This window comes from Neolamprologus multifasciatus, chromosome 5 (genome assembly GCF_963576455.1).
Source record: "Neolamprologus multifasciatus chromosome 5, fNeoMul1.2, whole genome shotgun sequence".
Taxonomy (NCBI): Eukaryota; Metazoa; Chordata; class Actinopteri; order Cichliformes; family Cichlidae; genus Neolamprologus; species Neolamprologus multifasciatus.
In genome coordinates this window covers 8,578,699-8,604,416 of record NC_140443.1, presented here as the reverse complement: position 1 = coordinate 8,604,416, position 25,718 = coordinate 8,578,699, and the positions used below count along the sequence as shown (strand labels likewise).

The window sequence follows — 25,718 nt, the reverse complement described above, 5'->3', positions numbered from 1 at the left end:
GCATCTCCCAAAACAAATAATTGGTGTGAAGCCAACCTGTAATTTTGTACTCTCCTTAATTCATCTGACAGCCAGATAGAGTATAAAAACATGACGCTTTAACACCAACATATAATTTTTGTTCAAAGTGGCTAAACTTTAATTTCCACATTCACAGTAATCAATCTCTTTATGCTAACAGAGGCCATTTTTCTGCACACTGGTCAATTTAACCTTTATACCTCGCTATAATGCCACGTCACTTTGAATGCTGGACCTTTCGCTGCAGGGTATTTCCGCTTTCTCATTCATATCAAATTGCACCATAATATCCATGTTTATGTGCAGCATCACTTGTTTTGGTCCGGCGATGAATCTAACCTTTGTGATTAATCTTTGACTCAGACTCTGTGTGTGCCTCAGTTTTCCGATGACATCTTTTATTTTTGCTTGAACAGGCACTACAGTTGGAAAATTACAGCACTATGCTAAATGAAAAAAGAAAAAAAATCAAGAAAGCCCTCTAATTTGCAGCATGAGCACTAAACAGACAAAAGAGGAACTGGAGGTGCTTGAGCGTTTTAAAATATGCTTTCCCATCCTTCAGGAGTTTCACAGTGGATGCTGCAGCTGTAGCTTTCCCTCCCTTTTCATTAAACTTGTAAATAGTCCCATTCAGCTTCCAATATAAAGATACACTGAGACAGTAAAGATGCTGTAGCATTTAAATTTATATAATCTTCAATCAGTCAAAGAGCGTCTGTGTGTCATGTTGGTGTAAAGTGATCTTCATAAGCTGGAGTCAGATTCTCTGGTGATGAGCTCTCTTTCACTTCATTGAAGGCGGCGGCAAGAGTGGCAAGATGGTAGATTTTGGTAAGGCAGTACATATTTCGCTCTGAATCCAGTGTTAACAGAGGCAATGCTTAAAAAATAGCACACAGAGGCATTAATACGACAACAAGAGACATTTCCCTTCTGGATCCCGTGGAAATGAATTTAGTTCATGCAGCAGAAAAGGCGACTGTGTCATCAATATTTCAGAGACGGATCCTCTTTCCGCTTTTCACATTGGAGCTTTCTCTAGCTGCATCAGTAAAAGAACACCTGCCTTCCTCACTGACAAGAGAGCAGTCTTCACCAGTAGTAAAGCAATCGAAACCACGTACCGTGGGTCCACACACACACACTCTGAATTCAAAATATTTAAACAGAAAGACACACTGAATACAGTCTGCAGAGGTGCTAATAATGCCGACAGCCTAGGAGTATTAATTTAATCAAAATTCAGTTGATAATTTGGTGGAAACTCATCAAGGCCATGCACTGCTTCAGTTCAGACAAGATGAGCAAGCAGTGTGTGAGAGCATCAGCATGCACCTAATCACGGAGCTGATAATGCCAAAACACTCACATTCACTCAAATCTCCGCACAAAACAGCTGCAGCTTTATATCTCCAGACAGGTTTTAGCTCGTGCTGTTGACGTTATTAACACACGTAGATTAGGAGAAGCTTGGTGGAAGGTAAAAGTCTTAAACAGACACACTGCTGTAGAAGGGCGGGACAGCGGAGGTTAATGTAAACAATCCTCGCAGTGTCTGGTAGAGTACATATTTCCATTTCAAAGACAAGATCGGCTTAGAGTGGCTGTGGTGTGCGTGTGTGTTTTTGTACTGATGGGGAGCAGTCTTTTATCTGGTTTCAAAATGCTAATTCAGAGACATGCTGCAGAGTGGAGCACGAAAACAAGTCAAGGCATTAAAGAATCAGTTCAGCATTCTGGGAAAATATGCTTCTTGCTTTCTTGCAAACAGTAAGATGAGAAGATTGACACATCTCTTGTGTTTGTATTTTACATTAACTCAAAACCTCTAAATAACCTCTTGGGCTATTGCAGCTGGTTCGATTCCAGCCAGAGAAACAAATCCTCTTCGAGGTTGCGTCAAATCTGCCAAATCATGCTTACAGAGCAACCTGCTGTGGCGACCCCTTGTGACAAGCCAGCCAAAAGTAGCTTTTACTTTTTTTGTCTGAGGTTTGAGGAACTGGACGAATTGCATGTATTAGCTGTGTGTTAAACCATTGTAAACTTTCACGGGTGAAATATGAAGCCACTGCTTTTATATTGCTCAACCCTTTAAATCATATAAGGGCTTAAATTCATACTATCCAGCTGTTTGTTAGGTGGCATCTCTTGGTGCCTTTTGGAGCATTTAATGAAATTATCTGTTGAACATGGCTCAGTATGTGGTTAAGTGCGCTAATAGCCTGTCGAAGAAGACTGGATTCTAGTTTTTCTCAGGTTTTTATAGGTAAGCAACAGGTTGACCTGCTAACCAAGGTAGCTAGTGTTAATTCCAGGAGAGCAGTAACCACGGAAACAGCCATTAGCATGTTGTTAAAAAGCACTAAGCTGAGATGAACACTTTGTGTTTGTAGCCTTCATTTTGTTCCAACTTAAATAGATGCAATTTGGAAGAACTAACTTCCACCAGAGAAGAGAGTATTTGTGGAGTAAAGGGGCAAAGGTTGACAGAGTGGTTGCAACAGAGCAACAGAGACAGTTGCCATGGGTTCAGTCACACTAGATTAAAAAAAAAAAAAAACAGGACAGCAACCTACTTTTCACTAGGAAAAAGCAGTGGTTGCCTGGTGGTTGCATTTCATTTTTTAGGTGTCAGAAACCAACTGAAAGTACAGTGACCAACTGGTTGTATGCAACGCCGCCAACTCCAGTAGCTGGCCACTTTCGATTGCATGTAGACTGCACAGGTTGAATGGTGGAAGCAACCTGACTTCACAGTCAGACTCAGACTGACTGCAGTCACTCTGAGAAAGTTTGGTGAATTTTTACAAATAACTATCATCTAATTAATAAATCCAGCCACACTGCAACAATGTTGCAATCAATCTGAATCTTCTTTAAAACAACCACTTCAAAGGCGGCAAGATCACAAGTTCACTGCAGGCTTAAACCACTGCTTTCCCTAGTGTGACTGTAACATAACTATATATCTAATTTGCTGAGATTTTAGCCAAAAGATATACCTATCTTTTTTGAGTTTGAACAACGAGCTGTTTTCAGACTCACATTCAAGCAGCATAAATCTTCTCATCTTGTCAGTCAGGACGAAAGCGAACATGCGCATTTCCCAAAATGTCAAATTATTCCTCAAAGGCTAAATGTGTAAATACTGAGAAAGAAAACACCGTACTCAGTGAGGAAAAAAACTGTACAAGCATCCCGACTGTTAAAAAAATATATACATGAAATGCACAACGCACAGCTCATTCTCGCTATCCAGGCACAGCTGACGTTACCACATCAATAATACAATGAGAGAACATCTTGTATGGCGTGTTAGCGTCACAACCGGTGTCAAACACAGCTACACACGAAAGACACAATAATATTTTGCTTCAGTTGCAGTATCTGGAGGTGAAGTGATCCTGAACAGATTGAGCTGTCAGTCTTCCCCACCATGAGTGCAGAGATGAAGACAGCTCACTGTGCCTGACAGGAAGAGAAGGCTTTGATTTGATTTCAGGTCTCTGGCAATGTGCAGTTATGACCGGACGGTTCAGTCTGGGTTTGATGAGGAAACGTCCTCAGCTGGAACTTCTAAATTGTCTCCACGTAATTGGCTGGGTAAAGACCGAGCTTGCCGTTGTCCAGGCGACCTTTACACCAGCCCTGATCATCCTCATCCTCCAGTTTCGTCAGCTCATCACCTTTAACAGAGGAAGAGAGTCTGAGAAACAACGCCAATGTGCAATAAAATTACAAAAACACTGCTGATCTCAGATAAAATAAAAACCCGCGGCGTCACGCAGGATCCTCAAAAGCTTTTCCAGTGGTTTTCATAACATTAACCCTTTTGTCTCACTCACCGACTCTGAAGCTGAGCTCGTCCTGCTCTTGGCCATCATAGTCATACAGCGCTCTCACTCTCACACCTGTGCCCACATCTTCATCGAAGGGGTTCATCCCTCCGTTGGTGTCGTTGCCTGAGTTCGGGGCTGTCTGGTCCTCGTCTGACCACTCTGTGGAGGCTGTGTACGGCTGGTTTTTATCGTAGCTGCTTACACTGAAAGACATTTTTTTCACAAATAATACAAAAGGCACTCAGAGGATGATGTGGATTAGGATATGCATTAAAGCACTGATAACTGGTAAGCTGTTACCTTCCTCGGTCTACAGCGTGGTCTCCTGCTGTTGTAACATGAGTCAGCATGACTACATCATTTCCTTTCTTTGACTTTTCTTTCTTAGAGATGTTATGGACAAGGTCTGGGTTGTATTCCTGCAAAAAAACAAAACAGAAAAAGATGGAAAAATGGTTTAGATTTGGATTTAATAGATTTAGAGTTGGATTTCATATTAATCAAATACATCATTTTTATTATACAATCTCATATATATTCAGCGATATGCTGAATATAAACATAACTATATATAGTATTGTTTTTTCTAATATGTAATAAATATTTAACACCCTGCTTCATCCATATACTGATTTATAAATCCTTATTTCTCTGTAATGGTCCACCCGCACACGTGCAGCCTGTTCTAGTGTTTAATTACCTCAAACTGTGGCCAGTTCATGTGCATGCCGGGGCCGTGAGCGTTGCTGAACCACTTCAGATCTTCTTGTGGGCTGGCTGATGTGATGGTGCGTTCAAGCTCTCTGTACACTGTAGCATAACTGTGAACAGAGAGCGGGGATTTGGTGAATGGGTAATGTTTACATGATTGCTGTCTTGTTATCGTAACACTTTCAGTCATGTCAGACCTTTGGTTCTCTGTGAGGTTGAGGTGGCGTTTGACATCCAGCAGCACCTCCCTGAGGAAACTCAGCCTCTTCTCTTCAAACTGCTGGCACTGGTCGAACACCTGCTCCATGTTCTCCATGTATGAAGGGGTGCATTTACTCAGCTCATCCAGAGCCTTCTCATACTTCTCCTTAGCCTGTGTTGCAACACACACGGACATTACATGATTAAAGAATCATTCCAGAGGCAAACCTCTTCACGGTCTCATGCTTCCATGTATAAACCTCTGGCATTAATATGCTAATCGTTGCAAAGTACCCTTGGCACCCCTGAACCATGGCATCAGACTGCCAGATGACCTGAGAGTAGCTGGAAGTGTTAAACTGTTTAAACTTACCTCGTCAGTGTGGCTTTTCACTTGGTATATTTTACAGACATCACTTTATTTCATGTACTGTTTTTATTTGATCTAATTTGTACTTTTATTCTTATTTCTTGATTCAAGTATTTATGCCTCTTAATTTTTACTTTTTAGTTTTACTTAGCAATTAGCGACTCTCCATCCATCCATCCAACATGCAGCCTGTGGTTTCAACTGGCCTGCTGTTTAATTGTTGTTCATTTTATTGTATCACACTCTCTGCAATGTTTTTTTTTTTTTTAAACTTAGGCTAAATTGCTTATCTGTGTATATTATCTGCTTGTTTTATTATATTTTCCTGTCCTCAGTCACTTCTGAAGCACATTTAGCAACGTTACCTAGCATGAGGTTCAGGCAAGGTTACAAATAAAATTTGACTGATCAGAAATTGTTTCTTGTCATGGACAAATAACCAAAAAGAACAAAGAAAGCATCCTGCTTATTGTTGTCTATTAATTTTGGCTTATATGTCTGTGGCATACTACTCTACTGATGTCCAAAAACAATTAAAATAAATCCTATCCCTATTGACATTGCTCCCCTACAATCAACACACACACAATTGGTTGCTTTATCACGGTACCTGAACCATTATATGAATGGCAGTAGTGGCTGGTACCATGAGAAGAAGGCTGCATCTGTAAATGACCCTGTGAATGTTTTGATGCAGCACCTCCTAGAGGCAGTTATATCAGTGTTTCAAACTTTAGGTCCAGCCATTTTTGAGCACTGGCATTAGCCTATTTGTTAGCTGAAATTAATAACACTGGTCCTAGATTAGTGGTACGGTGTCAGTTTAATTCTGTTTAACTGCAATGGTTCTGCTCCAGAAGTTCTTTTACTTCTGGTGCCAAAGAACCAGTCTAACTAACTAACTCTAACTAATGTCAGCTTTCTCTTGTCTCCTGTTTTAAGCTCCACCCCCCCCCCCCCCCCCCCCCCCAAACAACAACAACAACAAAAAACAGATAATGTGACTGAGCTGCTTTTAAAAAATGATTACAATTATTTATATTTAAGTCTGTAATAAGATCAAAATAACTTCGGGTGACCATTGTTTTAATAACACACGTATTCCACGTGTTCATATAGGTTTCATTTATGGAGTCAATTTGAAACGGACTAATCTTGAGAGAACAGTATCAAATGTTCCAGCACTGGGGCAGTAAAATGAGACTAGAGTCCATTTCAAGAGCAGTGAATGAGAGTTACTGACTGAAGGAGTGGCATACTGTCACATATTAACAATGCTGCACTGGCTCCAACCAGACAGCCTTAAAATAGCCTTATTTGCCTTTGGCGTTATTGCAAAAAATATCTTTTGCATAATGATGCTGGAGCAGCGGCAGCTGATGTTCTCACCTTCTGTGAGTCCTGTTTACATTTGTCCACTTTCTCATGGAGTTTCTTCTGCTGATCAGCTGCCACAGATGACTCTCCCTTGATGTTGGCCTCTCTGGTGGTAGCCAGCTTCTCCTCTTTGCAGGTCATGTGGTATGTTTTCTTGGCAGCCTCGAGCTGAAGAAGGAAATTCAACATAAACAGAAGAAAGCAGTATGTAATCAGACTTTGAAGATTTAAAACGAGTCCTCGTAAAGTTCACACTCCCTCACCTCTTTCAGCTTTTTGGCCCATGGTTTCTGAGCCTTCTTGAAGCCTTCCTCTGCCTCTTTGGTTTCCTTGAATCCACCCATCATTTGTTTGTGGTACGAGTCTTTCTGCCAGTTCTTCACTTTCTCAAAGTCCTCATTGATCAGGTAGTTCTTTATGTCCTGATGGAGCTCGCTCACGTTCTCGGCCTCTGTCATCATCGCCATCCAAGCTCGTTCTACTGTGCCGTACTGAGGCCCTAGTGAAAGAAGGAAGTGTGGGTAAAGTATCGAAACTTTATTTGACATGGAGTCAGATCTGGGGGGTGAAAGACGACACTGAGAACAGAAGCCTAGAGGAAGGATCGGTCTATTCCGTCTGTGAAGGTTCTCAGTTATCCAGGTCATTGTAGTCAAAGGAGCTTGCAAAGAAAAGCATCTGGACTTCTTTAAGTTGCTTGAAGACGTTTCAACTCTCATCCGAGAAGCTTCTTCAGTTCTAAGGTCAAATGGTGGAGAGTCCCAGATTTAAACCTAGTGGGAGTGTCCCCCCACAGAGGGACAAAAGGACCCCCTGATGATCCTGTAATCGCCTGAGCCAAGGTGTGAAACTCAGCCAGGGCCACCAAACAGCCACTTCACGAGAGCATGGCACAACATAGAAGAGCCACCTCCACAGGACAAGACTCAGCTGTCCATCTGCATCTAAAGGACAAAGGTCACTCTTTCGAGGATGCCAATGTTCACATTTTGGACAGAGAGGACAGATGGTTTGAAAGAGGAGTGAAAGAAGCCATCTATGTCCACTGTGAGCGACCATCTTTAAACAGAGGCGGTGGTTTACGACACCAACTGTCTGCCATCTATAATCCAGTTTTGAGTTCCCTCCCCAGACGCCTTAACGCCCACTCACATCCTGGGCCATCTGACCTCAGGAATTCGCATGATAAGGTGGGGCCAGGTTTCACAATGAGCTCACCCGAAACCCTGGCTGATTGGGACCCACACCCAGTTTCACACCTTGGCTCAGGCGATTAGAGGATCATCAGGGGGTCCTTTTGTCCCTCTGTGGGGGGATACTCCCACTAGGTTTATATCTGGGACTCTCCACCATTTGACCTTAGAACTGAAGAAGCTTCTCGGATGAGAGGTGAAACGTCTTCAAGCAACTTAAAGAAGTCCAGACGCTTTTCTTTGCAAGCTCCTTTGACGATCGGTCTATTCCCTAAAATCTATAAATGGGTATTGAGGAAAACTGTTCCCATATTAAATGCAAAAGATGCACTTTGAAGGCAATTTGTAAATAAAGACTAGTAATGTATCTCCATGTTAATATGAAATACAAACCCAACTCTGAAAAAGTTGGGACCCTGTGTAAAATGTCAATTAAAACATAATGCAATGACAATGATTTTAAAATCTCATAAGCCCATATTTTATTCACAATAGAACAAAAAATATCAAAAGCTTAAACTGCGACATTTCACTATTTCATGAATAATAATAGCTGATTTTGAATTTGTTGGCAACAATTTGTCTCTGGAAAGGTATCTGGTACTAAAGAACAGTTGGAGTAACTAACAGCAGATCAGTAACATGAGTATAAATGGGTTTTATTAATGGAAATAAAAAAAATACCTCTGCGAGGCAGAGTTTCATAGAATTAAAGATTGCCATCGATTCATCAGTTTGCAAAAAAGTACATTCACAAATTATGAAACAACGTCAGAATAATGGCCCTCAACATAAAATTGCAAAGATTTTGAATATCTCCCATTTACAGTACATAACATAATTTTATATAAAATCAGATATCATCAAAATGCACATTTTATCAATTTAAACACTTGATACGTTTTCTGTGCTCTGTCTTAAATAAAATATGGGTTCATCAGAACTGCAAATCTTTGCATTCTGTTTTTATTTTTACAAAGTATCCAATGTTTTTTGGAATTGAGTAAAATGATCTCTCACCTTTGTCTACCAGCTGCTTCCACCTCTTGGACCACTCGGTCAGTTGCTGTGCGTAGGATTTCTCAATTTTGGCACGCTCTTGGATGCAGTTCATCAGATCATTGCAGAGCCGATGACCATCATCAATCCGCTTCACCGTGCGTTTGTAGTTCCCAACCTTATATAAAAACAAATAAACATCACAGTGACATTCAGGTTACACACCCAGTTGTATTTATACACAACCAAATCCCAACTGTTGCCTGATGGCATTTAATTTTGTTGTAACAGAGCAAGTACTTGGTGGCAGTGGGAAGGAAAAACTATTTTTTTAACAGGAAGAATCCCCCGGCAGAAGTGGGCTCGGGGAGGGACAGCCATCTGCTGTGGGGATCACTAATGATTATGTTCTTAAAATATTTGTGTTCTTCCTCATCGAGGTTCTTGGAAGAAAATTCATCACCTAAGGCTTTGAGCTGTGAGATGTAGTTAATTTATAATCAGTTCAGACCAACGGCTTTCTATGAAAAGCTGCTAGTCAAAAAAGGCTGCAGACATCTTTTAGGTATCACAATAAATAGACTGTTAGTCCAATAATCCTTTTTACACAAACTTGTCAGTTAACCGCATAGCAAGTGACACAAACTGTTTGCTGGCTTAAAACATCCTCAGTCAAACTTGTTTGTCCACCTCAGTGCTCTTTAGTTTACTGATTTGGTTCACAGTTCTTCACTTTGAGAAAGTGAAGAACTGGCAGAAAGACTCGTACCACAAACAAATGATGGGTGGATTCAATCTGAAGTGAGCCTGAAGTGGATGATGACAAACACAGCTGAACAAGGAAGGTTCAGTGGCCTTGAGCATAGCAACCCCACACACATGTTCCAGCCAATCGGATAAAAGTTAACTTAAAGGGAGGGGAGCTAAAATAGCTTGTTTCAGTCACAAGGTGAACTGAAGGGCTGCACAAAGGCCAAGTATATGATAAATAAAGATTATTCTAAACTGCATTTCATGCAAAGTCACTCTGGTAGGGTCCAAGAATAAAAACGTGTTTGAAGTTTGCACAATAGGTCTCCTTTAACTTAAATGTGTCCTAAAATGTTCAAATCAGGACATCAGAATTCCCATAGCATCACTGGGTTATAAGGACCCATACTCTGTGATTTCAGACAGTTTTCAGATACCCCCTTTGTTTGTAAAAACAAGTTTCACTAAAACTACTTGCAACTGTGGACCAATGTCACACGGTTATTTGCTGTCATGTCAACTCTACACATTTGAATAAATGCCTAAATATATATATATATTACAAAACGAAAAAAATTTGTCTCAGACTATCTCCTAAAATATGGGTCTTTTCTGGTTCTAGCTAAAGCTATATAAAGGATTGGTATTACAGTGATAATGGATTTAAATGACCTGTGTACTTCTACTGTTATTTGGTGCACCTTGAAAAAAAACCCCAAAAGCCTGTTGGTGAAGCAGGAAGGATCAGCAGGGAAATGGCTGCTGCTGCTGTGCAAAGTTATGCAATGAAAGCAGGGGATGGGTTAATGTCATATAATGTACAACTCTCCATGGATGCAGGAGCAGCAACCTCATGGAGAGCTCTGCCGAGAGACAGAGCCCCTGAGAGAGAGAGGGCTACACAGAGGCTGAACCCCAGTTTACTGGCTTCATTTTACACTTTTAGCAGGACTGCATCTTTGCTGAACAGTCATGTTTACACTTAATACACCTTGAAAGTAACATCCAACAAGCCTCAGATCGGAACTAAATGAAAGCAGCTGGGGGGAGCAAATGATTGCATTCCACACCAGGCTTCTGCTGGAGCAGCAGTGAGCTGAGTCAGCGATCAGCAGGCAGCACTGCAGCAGCTCCACAGCAGTAATGCAGTGGCTGACTGTGATGAAGTGACTATGTGCTGGAAGCAAATACCTCTGCTCCTCCACCTGACTCCCGAACATGAAGAGACATGATGAGGATAAAACTGAACCGAGTCTGAGAGGAGATCGATTATAAAACCCGAATGTATGAAGTCTTCTGTCTAAAGCACCTCCTGAGTACATTCATCAAACAAACTCCTGCATCTGAACATAAAGCAACAGGACAGTCTGTACTGATGAGGTGAATAATTTCAACAGCAAATTGCTACCTCACCACCTCACCTGAGTCACCACCTCTCATATATAATAAATGAGCTTCTTGGCACTTGTTTCTCAAATTACTCAGGGCTGTTTTTGCTCAGGAGAGGTTGCAGCTGATGTAAACTTGTGGGAAAAACCCAGAGCAACAAACTGCAATTGAAACAACAGACAAGCAGAAATTTAATCCTTGATGAACCATTAATATTTACCCCATTCTATGCAGAAAATTGCCTACTTCCAGCATTTCAGTTTTGACAAAATGGTGCAATCCTTCAACTTAGCAGATGGTACACTGAAAATCTTTGATCTGAAAGACAGATGAAATAAGCAACAAAGAAACCATAGGAAGTTGTTTTCCTATTTTTCATATACAGAAAACAACAGATTAATCAAACAAAGTAAGACTGATGTACAGTGATAAACTATCAACCTGTTGGTACCAATAAACACAGTACCTTTTTCACTGGCATGATCTGAAATAAGGTGATTTGTCCCATAGATAACTCATCCTCATCCCATCTCTATTAATCTATTGTTTGGACTGCCTTTGTCTATACTAGAGATGGCACGATACCACTTTTTTATGTCCGATACTGATATCATAAATTTGGATATTGGCCGATACCGATATGAATCCAATATAGTGTGTTTTTTAATCAATAAATTTTTTTTTTTTTTAATATTTTGCTGCTTTTGTATTAGTTCATACTCAAGTTAAAAAAAAGACTAAAGCTATTCTGTTATACCTGTATGCAAAAAATACACTGCACCCAAAATATTTCAAAACTGATCAATCTAATAAACTTAAACCTACTCCATCCTCCCTATTCTGGTATTTTAAAGAGTAAGCAACCTAACTAATAGGGTTCTAAAACTCCCAGCAAAAAATATAAAAAATAAAAAAATAAGGAACCACCCTCCACCTCATGATGCTTAATTGACGAAATCAACTTCACTTTGATGCAGTGTGAAAAAAATGCCCAGAAATAAATTATTTTTCAAGAATAATTAAATAGAGTCAACATGTTTCTTCAGCAGAATTGCAGACTGCACAGATGGTACCTTCCCAAAGGAAAAAGTACTATAGCTTACTAGGGTATATTAGACTTAACAGTTACTATATACAGTAATGGACTTCTATACATTTTACATCAGATTAAAACTTTGGGTGTAAGATTCGGATAATTATTTATTAAAAGCTAGACATTTTAAATGAGAATAAGAAAGAAAAGTATGTCTTTGTGCCCCCTTTTCCCTGTTCATGCCCTATCGGCCCCCCTGGCTAAACTTTGCTAGATCCGCCCCTGCACAGTTACCAGCCGTCAGCTACCTAGAAAAGGATCCTGGTGTAGAAAGTAATATTAAATAAATTCTAACAACAGCTTATCAAGCTTAAACGTGCTGCTGTTGTTCAGCCGCTGGTTTCCTCTTTCTGGCGCAAAGTGGGCGATAAACAAACAAGGGAGACGGACTCACGTCAGAAAAGCCGATCAGCTGATCATTGATCAGTTTCATGATTGAAGTAGCAGCAGGAGAGGGAGGGGGAGAGAAGAGGCAGTCGCTCCATATATCGGTTGTTAATCTTAACGCGGGAATGCTTTACAAACATTCAGAGATGAACTTACACACTTGCTTTACTTCTCTCTGGGATAACTTCCTCGGAGATGAAATGCCATGTCGCAAGTTTTGTGAGGTGCTTTTTTGATATTAATGGATTGACTTACATTTTTTATTTCTCTTTTATATCCGATCCAGTAATTTACGTCAGTATCGGACCGATACCAATACGTGATATCGGATCGGTCCATCTCTAGTCTATACTGGTGCCAAATTCAGAGATTATAAAATCTCACTCTGACTTGGCTGAGAGACATGGACAATGAGCCAATCACAGCTTGGAATGCTACCATTTACAAATAGTGTTTTCTGAACCCAGCGTAACCCTCCTGTTATTTCCGATTCTGCCCTGCATTAACCCCAGTTTGTCCCATCTTTCCCGTTCATCTGATATCCCACACCCACTGGCTCACCTTTTCCTCTTCCCTTTTTTATAAATATGCTGGTCAAATTCCACTTGCATTGACAGGTCGTCCAAGATTAATGTACGGTGCCAGGGAGCTTTTATCTTTTCACCCCTCATCTAACCCCTTCATTGCTCTTGTTTGCAACATTTTATGGTAAAGTGAACTGTATTTACCTTTAATTTGTGTTTATTAGTCCAAAGACTCAGTGTAGGTAGGTACTCATTCATTACTGTGTGTACATGCTCTTGCTATGTTTCATGTGAAACAGGCCCATTTATTTTCCATTTAACAAAGATAACCACAACTCAACAAACTGTCCCCTCATGCCCTAAGTGCCTGGGCTGATCAAACCTTTGATCAAACCCCGGAGGTTTTGCTCTTTCTGTGGATTGTTTTAAAAGGCAGCTAAAGACACATTTGGTTTATAAGCTAAGCATTTTTATTTTAGTTCTTGTGCTGATTTTATTTGTATTTCTTTTCCTTCATTTTCTGATGAGCATTTTAATATATGGTGACACATTTCAGCTTGATGTCTCATCAGGATCACAGTTTGGCAATCAAACGGGTAAATGGGCTGGCATTTATGCACCACTTTTCTAGTCTAATGGACCACTCGAAGTGGTTCAAGAGCACTCCCGCGTGCACAGTGGAGGAGTTGGGTTTGAAACACCTGATTAATGGCGGACTTGGTCTACCTCCTGAGGAACAGCTGTTTAAGGTGACTTGTCCACAAAGATACACAGGACAAAAAAAAAAAAGACTACTGGTGAGGAGTTCTTACACTTTGAGAGCACAGGTTGGGCCAACAATGAAATATTTCTGTTTTTCCCTTCATTTTAACTGTGCCATAATACAAGATGTGGCTTGATAAATCGAGTCAATCAGAAATAATGGCACCAACATAGAGTAATTTGTCATGCTGAGGAAATGTGTGCGTCATTTTCTGATCTGAGTTTGAGGCACCCCCAGCTCAGTGATCCAGCCCGGTCGATAAATCTGTTGCTATGCGCAGTGGCAAGTACTTGCCTGACTTACGAGCAAATCTCCAAACGGCTGACAAATGAGGCCCTGCATCTTTCTCTCAGATAAAGTAGGTTTACTGAGAGTTCATTACTAGGTCGTGCCACTTCCCAGCTGAGTTTAATCTGTCAAATGTTGCTCCTAGCTGTCTCACCTCCCAGAAACTGTCTGTGGTCTCCTCCAGACTGGCGGACTCGTCGTAGGCTCCAGACATGGTCCCCGATTTGGCAGGGTGGCTTTAGGCTGTGGTAGTCTGCAGCAAAATAACTCTCCTTATGCACTGTAAGACAAGACAAGCGCAGAGGAATGTAAAACCCTCTGATGTGTGAGACACATAAAAACTCAGTTCAAAACTCTTTTAGAATTTATAAATCCGATTAGAACAAATCCAGCATCTGCAGTGAGATTCACTAAAAAACATTGTTTAAAGCAAAACCAATTAGTAATAGTAGCATAATACCTTGGTAACAATATGATAACCTGCTAGAAATAAGAAGGTAATGTCGGTGATTTTATAGTTATAGTTATATTTGGGACCGTGTACTTATTAACTTAAACCATATCCTATTAGCTTATTTGACTAACAGAATAAAAACTAAGGTTGCATAAAAGTAAGGTTTCTCAAAATAGCTGACAATTATTGAAAATACTGACAAAGAACTAGATGTGGTTAGTTATACTGTTATTTAAAGTATTCACCCAAAAATTAAGCACTCCAGTTTCAACAGTTTAGGTCTAGAGGTGTGGTGAACTCAGAATATAGCTATCCATCCCTAGTGAATTTTGCTGTGGTTTATTTCTAATAATGCACATTAAATATTCAAATGTGTTCCAATATACTATTTTGGGCAGAAAAGAAAAAAAGATAAATTAATTATTTTACTGTATACACAAATTATAATAGTAGATTTTTTCTTTTTTTTCTTTTAATAAGGCAATCAGTATCTCTGAAATGGTTGTTCAAAGCACCTGCCAATTACATCATGCTTGCTTTAACATTATTCTTCTTTCAAAACTTCTCATTTACAGTATGCAAGTGGGCAGTCTGGTGCTACTTGATGCAAGAGAGGCTGGATCTTTGGACGGTTAGAGATCAGCCCCCCTACAAACCTGAATTGGATAAGCGGGAAAACATGGATGAGATCCTATTTTTGTATACTGGACATTTAAAATATGTATTCCATGATCACTTTCCTTCCTATCTGAAATATTTTTACCATGTTACGTGCTGTCATCCAGATATAAACGATATACGATAGAAACAATATAAATTTGGCCAACGATAGAGATTTTGACTATACCGCTCTACCGCGATAGCGCACGTTGATAATGTCATCCAGTTGCACCTGTTTTGGCCGGAAGCATCGCAGCAGCTACAACCATTATCATCTGCAAATTATGCAGGGCGACAGTCATAGCAAAGAGATGAAGCACTTTTGAAATATGGGGAAAGCCAAAAACTGCGCTTCCTCCACTTCTGTAACATTGATTCATTAATGCTGAATTCTCTTGCAGCTGTTCTATTCCCATGTTGTTGCAGTATATTAATAACTAACCTCCTATTGTGGATGAATAATCTCAGTTGTTCTCCTGACTGAAGTTTGCCCCGTGTATAGCATCCTGCTATGCGATTGCATTTGTCCCTAACCAGAATCCGTCACGTTAACTTTTATAGAGTGGAAAAAAAGTTGGCGTTCATTCTCCAGCTTCACTGTGCTAATGTTATGCTAACATAGCTGTGTCGCTAGCAATCACGTAGCACAACATTATATACCAGGTAGTCCAACTTCAGTAACCCTACAAATGCCAATGCTGTTTAGTTTTCTGTCTTCATTTATGTCGGAAATGGTAGCAGAGCTGTACATTTTAATTAGTTTCAAAAATCTCTCAGTCAGAAAATGGTATGTCATGTTTAGGTGGAAACTAGCGAGCTAACTTCCTGTTAACTTCTAACGCTGTTAAATTTAATAAATTCTGTTTTCATGGATGCATGGATGTTAAACTTAATTATTACACCTGGTAAAGCAGCAACGCTGATGATTTTATTAAAGATGAAAGAATTTAGACCGTTTTTAACTCTCAGTGTTCGTTTGACTTTGGGGCCTGAACGGGACGAAGTTTTGGACCCAGATTACTCCGCAAAGCTCCTCACTACGGCAGCCGTAATGCTCTGACAATCCATCAAGCAGTGCGGCTTACCAAAGTTGTACTAAAACATTTTTTAACAGATTTCTGCTCGCCAAAATCAGTTCGAGGTCAGTAAGCACAACCAGAATTCATACATAAGGCACACTCTCAATTTTTGAGAAAATTAAAGGATTTTAAGTGTGCCTTATAGTGTGGACAATACGTTATACAGAAGAAAAGAATATATCGCAATATATATCGTTACCGCACGTGCTTCAAATTATACCGCAATATGGATTTTAGGCCATATTGCCCAGCCCTAGTTTGAGTGTAATATTATGTAATTTTTGTGTAATTTTTGTGTAATGTAATTTTTTCTGCTTTATTACTTAACTACTACTGTAATAAAAAGTGCTGCCACAAAAACTACAATAATATGCTAATAAACTTATCAAAGGTTAGTCAATCAAGCAGGTTACTTTATACATGCTGATATCAGGTGAACTTAAATGCAGTCTTACCCTTATAGCCTGAATGCTTCCAGCTATTTTCTACCTGCTCACGTGAGATTACTCTGTCAATAGATTTAATGACTAGCTATTAATTTTAGACTCAGGCGGCTATTATCAGAACACTGCTGTAAAATTGCAGGGTAATCTTCACTCATTATGGTCAGTTAATATTATCCCACAGCCTTACTGGAACACCTGCTGCAGAAGTTAATCAGTTGTGGCTACTAGTGATGGCACAAGATTTTCTATTTGTCTGAAAATATCTAATATTTATATCTATATTCACCAGATTACAAACCCTCAGCATAATTAGTAAGCACACAGACTGTCTAACGGTATTTAAGCTCATGCCTCACGCCCACCAGGTTCAGTACACAATACAAATTGCAGTTTCAGAAAGACTACACTGTCAAACTGCCACACAGCATACCACTGGATGGAATTAAAGTCGTGAACCAGCAATATAAGTCAGTAAATAAAATCAACTTCTATGGCACCTTTCAAGAAAAAAACATCAAGTGTTTCACAACAAAATACCAACGCATAGATTAGAGAGAGATTACCTCTCTCTACTGACTAGGGAAAACTTCAATATCCCCCGATAATAGGGCTATGTTCACACTGCAGGCGAAAGCGCATCAAATCCGACTTTTTCGACCCTATGCGACCCATATCCGATCATGGTATGACAGTGTGAACGGCACAAATCGGATATTTTCAAATCTGATCTTGGTCACTTTCGTATGGGATGTGAGGATTTTGAGAAAAACTCTGAGAATCTATGGCTTCAGGTAATGAACCATACTAAGGTTATAGATCAATTTCAGCCAGAAACACATATTTCAGATTGTCAGTTGGATTAAGACTTATGGCTTTTATCTACAATGTTTTGTCACTTCTACTCGACAGAAAGTGCTTTTTTCATTGTGCACAAGCAGAACCGGCCATCTAGTCTGCAAAATCTGGAGAGCCTACAGGTGTAAGTCATTATATGAGTAATGTGAAATGTATTTAAAATGCTCAGATAGACATTTTGTGGGTGCAAGAGACTGCCTATGAAACGGGGAAAGGAGTGTCGATGTGTGGTGACATGTTGAAAGGGGCAAGAAAACAGAACACAGGGAGATGCAGGAGAGTGCATCTGGTTGTGGCATAAACATTAATTACTCCCCAGCTAAAGTGCAAGAAAGGCTTGATGACAAAAAACTCTAACAGGGCATGATGTATACACACTGTTTAAACTGTACATATATTTTTATGCTACATTGTTGTTGTTTCAGTGCTTTGTAATTTTTTTTGTGTTTACTGTAGTTTCCTATGTTGCACTGTGGTGTATGACTACTGCAGTACATTTAAAGAATATCCACTTTTATTAGTCAAAAAATATGAAAGACAATACTTTTAGGAAATTAAAAGACAATGAACACACTTCCTATCATGCAAACTAAAAACATGACTATTTGATGGTCAAAGGAACTTGTTGTTTTGTTGTTAAACTGAAGGTCTGGGACATTTATTAGGTTAATTAAGAGTGTTTTGCAGCAGCTCCTCTATCTCGTTTTGGAAATATATCTTTAATATTTTAGTAAATGTGCCTGAGAACTACTCAGTTTATTTTTGTAATACTTCTACACTACTATACTTATACACTTGTACACTAACTGACAGCTTGTGTAATGAGAAATTCCCATGTTTGAGAAGGTACCAACAAAAATGACATCGCTTTGCTGTTTTTTTGGGTAGGTTGCCAAACACAAACTCATCAGTCCTGATTGGCACTCTTTTAGCCTTCTTGTAATTGTAACCGCATAGGGTTGGGAATTTGGTCAATTTCAGTTTTACAGACAATCGTTTAAAACACTTCAGTCTGGACAAAAGGAAGCACATAAAACAGAATCCTGGATTAGCCGTTGTAGCAATAACTGCAGGATAATCTCCTCTGGGAGAAACCAGACTGCTTCCGTAGGCATAGGCTGCTAGTTTGTTCCACTGCATATTGATCAAAACATTCCAAACTTAATTTTCTTTAGATATTTGCAAGCATCAGAGGCACAGGGGCTTCCTTTTTAATAAATATATGTAGCAAGATGTGAATGTCTGCATTTGAAACAAGACCTACAAACAACATTTACAAACAAACCACAGTATTTGGAATGCTGATCAAGATAAAACACAAATGATATGAACATGAAATGCAAGTAAAATGTCATCTACAGCCACTGTGGGAAGACAAAACATCAACAGACAAGTCATGTTACAGTCAGAGACTCTAATTTCCTCTGTGACACTGTATTGATGCACTGGCTGTTAAATATGGAGCAATTTATTTTTACATGTATTTTGTAGGGACTAACCAGGAATGCAGAGAAATGGACCAGTGAATCTGTCAGGAATGACAAACTTTGTATGTTAAATGAACATTTTGAGAAATATTCTCATTTTCTCTCTTTCGCTGAGTTATATATACATAGATCTATATGGATCTATATGGATATAAATCAACACTGCTTTAATGACTCTTGCTAAACATGAAGCTAATGACTTGGCTTTGCGAAGTAGATTGGAAACCGGGCGAAGCAGTGCAAAAGGGAAAATCCATAGCTAACTTTGGCTCCATCTAAAACAAATTCTATTATGTTTGTTTAAGGTTATTGTTTCATGAGGGGGCTGTGTACGATTGCCAGGTAAAAAGCAAAGAAACAGTCCTACCTCTAACTCAGCATGAAACCACAGCTTGTAATATTTACATTTTGTCTTGTAAGGATTACACAAACCTGATATATTATGTGGATGGCTAATGTGTTTTGGAAAGAGCAGGCTGGCTGTTTCCACCTGCTTCCAGTGTTTATGCAAATCTAAATGGTTACTGACCACAGACAAAAGAGAGTGGCAACATGTAATGATTGGCAAGAAAAAGCACTTTTCTTGACATGTTAAATTATTTACGTCATTTTGTTCCACACATCACGCACTGTGAATATGGAAACCAAATTAAAACCTGTTTTGGGAAAGCTCAATATATTAGCAGACAGATTACTGTTGCATTAAACAACAAAAAACGATGCAAAAGCTATTAAGAGCAAAATGTTTGATGCTTCAGAGAAGAATATGAAACAATGGAAAGAGAAGCACCAGTGATGTGTTTTGATAAGAAGTCAGGGGGAGGGGCAGAAGCTGCGTGGTTATTTGGGTCAACCATGGAGAAAAGGATGGAGTGACACCTTTGACAATAAAAAGCCGAGATGAAGTGAGGGAGGAAATTGGTTGGTCACCCCCACCCCCAGAGCTTACTACATAAATAAACAAATAATCAAGGGGAATTTCTGCTATGATGTAACCTGGGCAAAACAAACTGGGCAGCAATGCAGCGTGGGGTAAAGAAGTGGGTGTTTATCATGCCTGGTTAATCCATTAGCTACATGCCGAGAGGGGCTTTTGTTGTGGATAGCCCTTTGCTTCGCGTGCATAAAGGCAGATCGCAGTGCGGGAAAACAACCGCTGACCAGCTTCTCCCACTTTTCATTAAAGTCAAGTAGCGATAAAGGCGACACAGACATTATTATATAAATATGACTGTATCTAAATTGAAGTAAAACCATGCAGTGAGTTATTCATTGTGAGCAGAAACAATGCATTCATACCGACCCGCACATGCATATACAACCTCAAACAGTGGCGGCAACCTCCAAAATTAATTACCATCACGCTGCTTTGTTTAACTCTTGACTTTTTCCCAAGTATAACCTGCAATCTTGGATCCGCGTCCTCAAAAAACAAGGAAGAGCATCAGGAATTCCTATCCCTCCACTGCAAGTGCATAAGCATCAAAAAGCATTACAATTTCCAGGGTGAAAAGCCAGTGGCATCAACGCATCAAAAGAGTAAAACCCCCAGACAAAGGCTGTCAAAAGACCCCAAGAGTAAGAGAGCACAGCCCACCGAGAAGCAACAAAAGCTTACCCCGAGTCCTGCATTAACAGCGGCTAATGGCTAGGAGAAAAAAAAGACACGTGGGCTTCTCCAGAAGGCAGCCCCTCTCCTCCTCTCCACCCCTCGTATCTGTTTATTATTGCTCAGTGCTGCCTGCCGTCCTCTCTGTCTGACAAAGCCACGGTGCATCAGTTTGCATAGCAGGAAAACAGGAGCCGAGAACTCAAATCTCTGATATGATCAGCAAACTTTACGTGTGTGCCTGCCTCACTGAGAGAGAGATAATCCTATGGTGTTGTGCCTGAATGGCTCAGACAGAGTAGCAGAGGACAGAGAAGAGGAAGAGAAAACGCAGGGTGGGGGGAGACAGGCTGCAGGGCTGAGCACTGGGGATGCTTTACTTTGGTGTGTGAGGTGTTCAATGATCCTATTGTTAAATAAAATGCATACAAAGATAGTGTTTAGGTAACCTTTGACTGGTCATGTTAAAATAAGACTATTCAGCAAAAGAGAGACATCTATATGATTGTATAAAAGCATGAAATGACTATAAAATGATTATTGAAGTTGATAATTGGACTTTTTTCAGATTTAGTACAGGCAGAAACTTAAAGTCACATTTCTTTAAACCAATACTGGAGGAGCTTTGTAGTGTGGCATAAGTCAAGCTTATGAAGCTTACAAAGTCAACTTCTACAGCAAATGTGGCAGATCATGTGATCTCCCCGCCAGCCCCCATCAACTGAAACCCTTCAGAACATACAACTGACAATTATAAAGTATTTAAGCTGCTTTATCCTGCTAACAGTTGCTGTGAATCTGCAAGCCTCTTTGCAACCAAGCTCCACCACAGTCCTATATGCTTTAATCGTATATATCATAATCATATATGATTTAATCACTGTTAATACAGACACTGTTACTCTCAGGTTCTAACAGGTGGTGTTGAGGTCTTGGGTCTTTAAGTGGGCCTTGCTTGTTTAGATTGTCCCAGAAACGTTTGTATATGGATAAGATTTCAGTGACACCAATACCATTATCAGTTCTACAAGTCTGATTCTTTATTGATTTCTGATCAGTTTTCTGTGTAAAAGAAAAAAAATGTTCACCTACGGAGGTCTTCAGTATCGTGTTGTTAAGCGAGACTGTACACAGTGTAGAAACAGAAAAAAAGATTCAGGTACGCAAAAGTGCAACTGCTATGACCTTGATGCTACTGACTCTCAATGTCCAATTGTAAGAAAAACCTGTGTCTAACTAACCAGGTTGCAAGGGGAGGATGCAAATACAGGGCAAGGAGAGGGAAAGCATAGTCAAAAATCCAAGCACACAGTGGTCACACACAGAAATGGAAGTAAGGCAAAAGGCAACGTCTATAAATCAGTCTAAAAGCATATATTAATACAGGATATACTAATACTAAATTGACAGAGAAGGAGATCAATATATACCAAGGACCCTGAAAAGTTTGACTAAACAAACAGGATGATTATAGGTCCTTACAAGGAAGCTTCTTACTTGAGTACTTCACTATAACTTATAAGGCACACCCGACCCGTTCCCGATCAAGTTGTGTTCAAGAGAAGAGATTAACAGGTATGAAATAGCAACCTACAGATGAATCAATGTCACATTTTGTAGAGCTGTTTTTCTGTTTCTGTAAATGAATAAATGGACTTATATTAAAAAAATGATTAAATCACAGTTCATAACGCTACTCCTACGCTAGTTCAGCAAGGCATTAATCATAAATTGTCCGTGTGATCTGTTGTTGACATTTAAAATGGGTGATCACAGTGTTAACTGTACTGCTCCACAACCCACACAAAGGCTTCATAGCTACACAAAGGCTGAGAAGATGATGCAACGTCAAAGTTAGTTCTGATTTCTAAACAAAAGGAGGGAGGGAAGATCAGAAGGAAAAGCTACAGAACTAGGAAGGACCAAACTATTTTTAAGATTTAATACAAATCCTTCAGAAGTAAAAAAAAAGAAAAGAAAAAAAGCTTAATTTTATTACGGCATTAATTCCTTCAGTAGACTGCAGTAAAAGGCAAGTATTGATTATGTCACAGGGAGATTACAATGATACTAAGTGTGTAGGTGACCCTGAGATAGACTGACGTAAGCTGCTGGGAATTTGCATGATGGCCAGAGAGCATTCCTCTGCTACTAACAAGGCAGCTATAAAATATTTAATAATTAACAAGGAATTCAGAACAAAAGTTCTGAAGCATATTACTGAACATTAATTATCATTTTTTTGTTTATCAGCTGCTGGGTGGTTACAGTTAGAGATGGCAGGCTTGTGAGCCCCAGCTGCAAAAGAGCTGCCTAATTGGTGTTTGCTGTTAATTGGATTGCACTGTGTTATTCTGGCACTGGGGATGGAAGGGCAGTTTGTTCACTTCTTCATATTTTTGCTAATTGTTTGCTTAGTTATTCTTTACAATAGTCTTACTTGATCCCCCTCGAATGTCTTGTTAGCTCATTTCTGTTGATGCTGAAACTCAGTTAAGTTTTGTAGTCATTTTAATTTTTTATGTATATAAAAATATGTGTGTAATATGTAATATAGGCCAACAACTCAGTTCCTCACAGTCTGTATATGTGAGACTCTTGATTTGTTACAAAAAGCTGACAAAATTAACGAAAGAAAGCTGAAAAAAGATTAGCAACACTGCACCTTGCCTTATGAAGCCAGTTATACAAATAATGATGTCCACTATGTGAAATTTTAATACACTCTAACACAGCGGTCCCCAACCTTTTTTGCGCCACGGACCAGTTTATGCCCGACATTATTTTCACGGACTGGCCTTTAAGGTGTCGCGGATAAATACAACAAAATAAAACTAGTACCGGTACGGACAAAAAGAAGATTTATTCATAACACACGTGAAAAGACCCAGGGAAACCGAGTTAACGATAAAAACGGTAACAAAATAACGCTGAAAACGATAAAAACCTTTAAAACCATACATTTCACACCTGAGCCTCAACTCTCGCGGCCCGGTGCCAAACGACTCACGGACCGGTACTGGTCCGAGGCCCGGGGGTTGGGGACCGCTGCTCTAACACACATCCTCTGCCCCTCTCAGCTCGTGTACAGTCCACATTATTTTCTTCCCTCAGAACCAACCTGTTCATGCTGCCCTCATCACATTCAAGTCCTATAAATAGAAACACATTCATCAATTATTCACACTGCTGTGTAAACAGTTAGACGAGATGAACAACCCCACCTCACGTGGAGAAACTCTGTGATCTCACATCACTGTAAAGACAAAGAGATCAATATAATACAGGTGCACTCCAATGGGCCTACACATAACATTTACATGTAAAAGTATTTTACATCTTGAAGAAAGTTAGATTTGAATCCTAGTCCAAACTTTACTCTACAAACAACATGACTCCAGCTCTGCAAAATACTCTGGAATCACAGCCGATGTCTCAGCTGAAAACACGAAGTCTGCAAGTAAATAAAATGTGTATGATCAAAGAGAATCTGGATGCCTCTTGCCTCCCTTAACAGCTGCTGTTACAACAAAATAAGCCTTGACGAGAGGCACTTGTCCTGAGTGACTGTTTTACCATTCCCCGGTACAAATATGTTAAAAAATTCTTTACTCAGTCAAACAAATGGAAAACAAAAACATTGTTTATACCGTAGCAAAACAGACTCCAAACCTAAAGAGTTCTAAAAGAATGAACTTGAAATCAACGAGAACAAGGCAGTCTGTCAGCTCAAATCATGCAAATCATCAGGCATGCAAAATAATGCCCATTCATAATTAAAGTGTGGCACAGGATCAGTCATAAAAAAAACCACAAAACAAAACCCTCCACTGCAATTTCACATTAAATACACACACGCGGCAGACTAAAAGCAGACATTCAGACACATCAGTGCAGATCATAGTGGCTACTAAACCTGGTTTATCGTCTTTGTGGCCTCTCAGTCCTCGACAGTCGATTCTGACAGAACTGACACCTGACACTGAAAGACAGTGTCTGTTTACCTGCAACTCTGACACATCCTGCAGTCTACCACGCCTTTTACAAACACACACTGGAAGAGTGAACTTTGACGTATGCCTGAGAAGACACATTACGCCATCAATAATTAGCTGAACGCGAGAGAGGGTGGAGACTGTTGTGCCTTAAAAGGCACCTTGTAACCAGGCACAACTGATACTGTATATCTAAAGGAAGGCCGACTGATAGAGGGAAGGCAGAAAATTATTCGTCACAGGGATTAAAACGGGCAGAAAGGACAAAGGGAGGAGACAGTCACACGGGTGGTCAGATAAAGCCTGATCTGCGGAGCACAGACAGGGATGAGTCAACATCAGGGTAACATTTCAGCTGCGCTGCATCCACTCAATCAATACAGATTTGCTGATGTGAACGCTGCAGTCTGAGCCATAACATTTCTTTTAGAATGGTGCATGAAAAAAACGGAATGATAATGAGTGCCGCAACACATTTTAGGAAAATTCTAAATAGCTCTTCTGTTATTTAGCGTGATGCTGTGAATAAGAGGACTCAGAGCAAGCAGGTGTGCTTGCGTGCTTCAACAACAGACAGAGCAGTGTTAAAACATCAGCCATAAACAGCAGCAGATAACAACATGCAGGGACCCCAGAATCAAAGAAAGCTAACTGCCTATCCACACAGACAGGCACTCATCTCCTCTGTATGTGCCATCTGTGGGTCATCTACTCGTGCTTTTCCCAGGGGGCGACTGCTCTGTTTGACCCCAGTGTTATATCCCATAATTGCACAAAGTAATTTATCACCAGTGTGCTGGCAAATAAAAACTGAAAGGGCTAGAGGTCTGGCTCTATGCCCCTGTGCAAAAAACACAATCTTGTAATGCAGTCTTTTTTTCCTGCTGTGATTTGACAATTTCTTTTTTATTATTGTGCTGGGGCATGGATGTGTGTGAGGCACTGGTAAAACTCTTTGAATATTTTGGTTTTATTGATTCATTGAAGACATAAAAGCAGCCTAGTAAAGTCTGGCTAGAATGAAAGTCACAGTTTACATTTACTTTCATTATAATACCCACGAGCTAGTTCCTCTTTATTTCTGTATAATGTTTTGATGACAAGCGGTGAAAAATATTATGTCCAACCTTGTGGTTTTAAACGCAATTAAGTGTTCAGAGCTGAGCCAGTTTTCTTTCAAAGAATTCAACCAATAATCCAGGGCAAGTTTTGAGGACCCCAG

General features: G+C 39.8%; 1 protein-coding gene across 1 annotated transcript in view; it reads right to left on the bottom strand.

Moving 5' to 3' along the window:
• Positions 1 to 624: 624 nt before the first annotated feature.
• Positions 625 to 25,718, bottom strand: part of pacsin1b (protein kinase C and casein kinase substrate in neurons 1b) — a 31,541-nt gene continuing 6,447 nt past the window's right edge. Inside the window, exons 2-10 of the mRNA XM_085159723.1 lie at positions 14,066 to 14,191; positions 8,739 to 8,895; positions 6,789 to 7,024; positions 6,538 to 6,693; positions 4,775 to 4,950; positions 4,567 to 4,687; positions 4,167 to 4,285; positions 3,873 to 4,069; positions 625 to 3,713 (exon numbers count right to left, since the gene is read on the bottom strand). Of these exons, the coding sequence (XP_085015849.1) occupies positions 3,604 to 3,713; positions 3,873 to 4,069; positions 4,167 to 4,285; positions 4,567 to 4,687; positions 4,775 to 4,950; positions 6,538 to 6,693; positions 6,789 to 7,024; positions 8,739 to 8,895; positions 14,066 to 14,125 (1,332 nt within the window). The 5' untranslated portion in view covers positions 14,126 to 14,191 and the 3' untranslated portion in view covers positions 625 to 3,603. The remainder of the gene's footprint in view (positions 3,714 to 3,872; positions 4,070 to 4,166; positions 4,286 to 4,566; positions 4,688 to 4,774; positions 4,951 to 6,537; positions 6,694 to 6,788; positions 7,025 to 8,738; positions 8,896 to 14,065; positions 14,192 to 25,718) is intronic.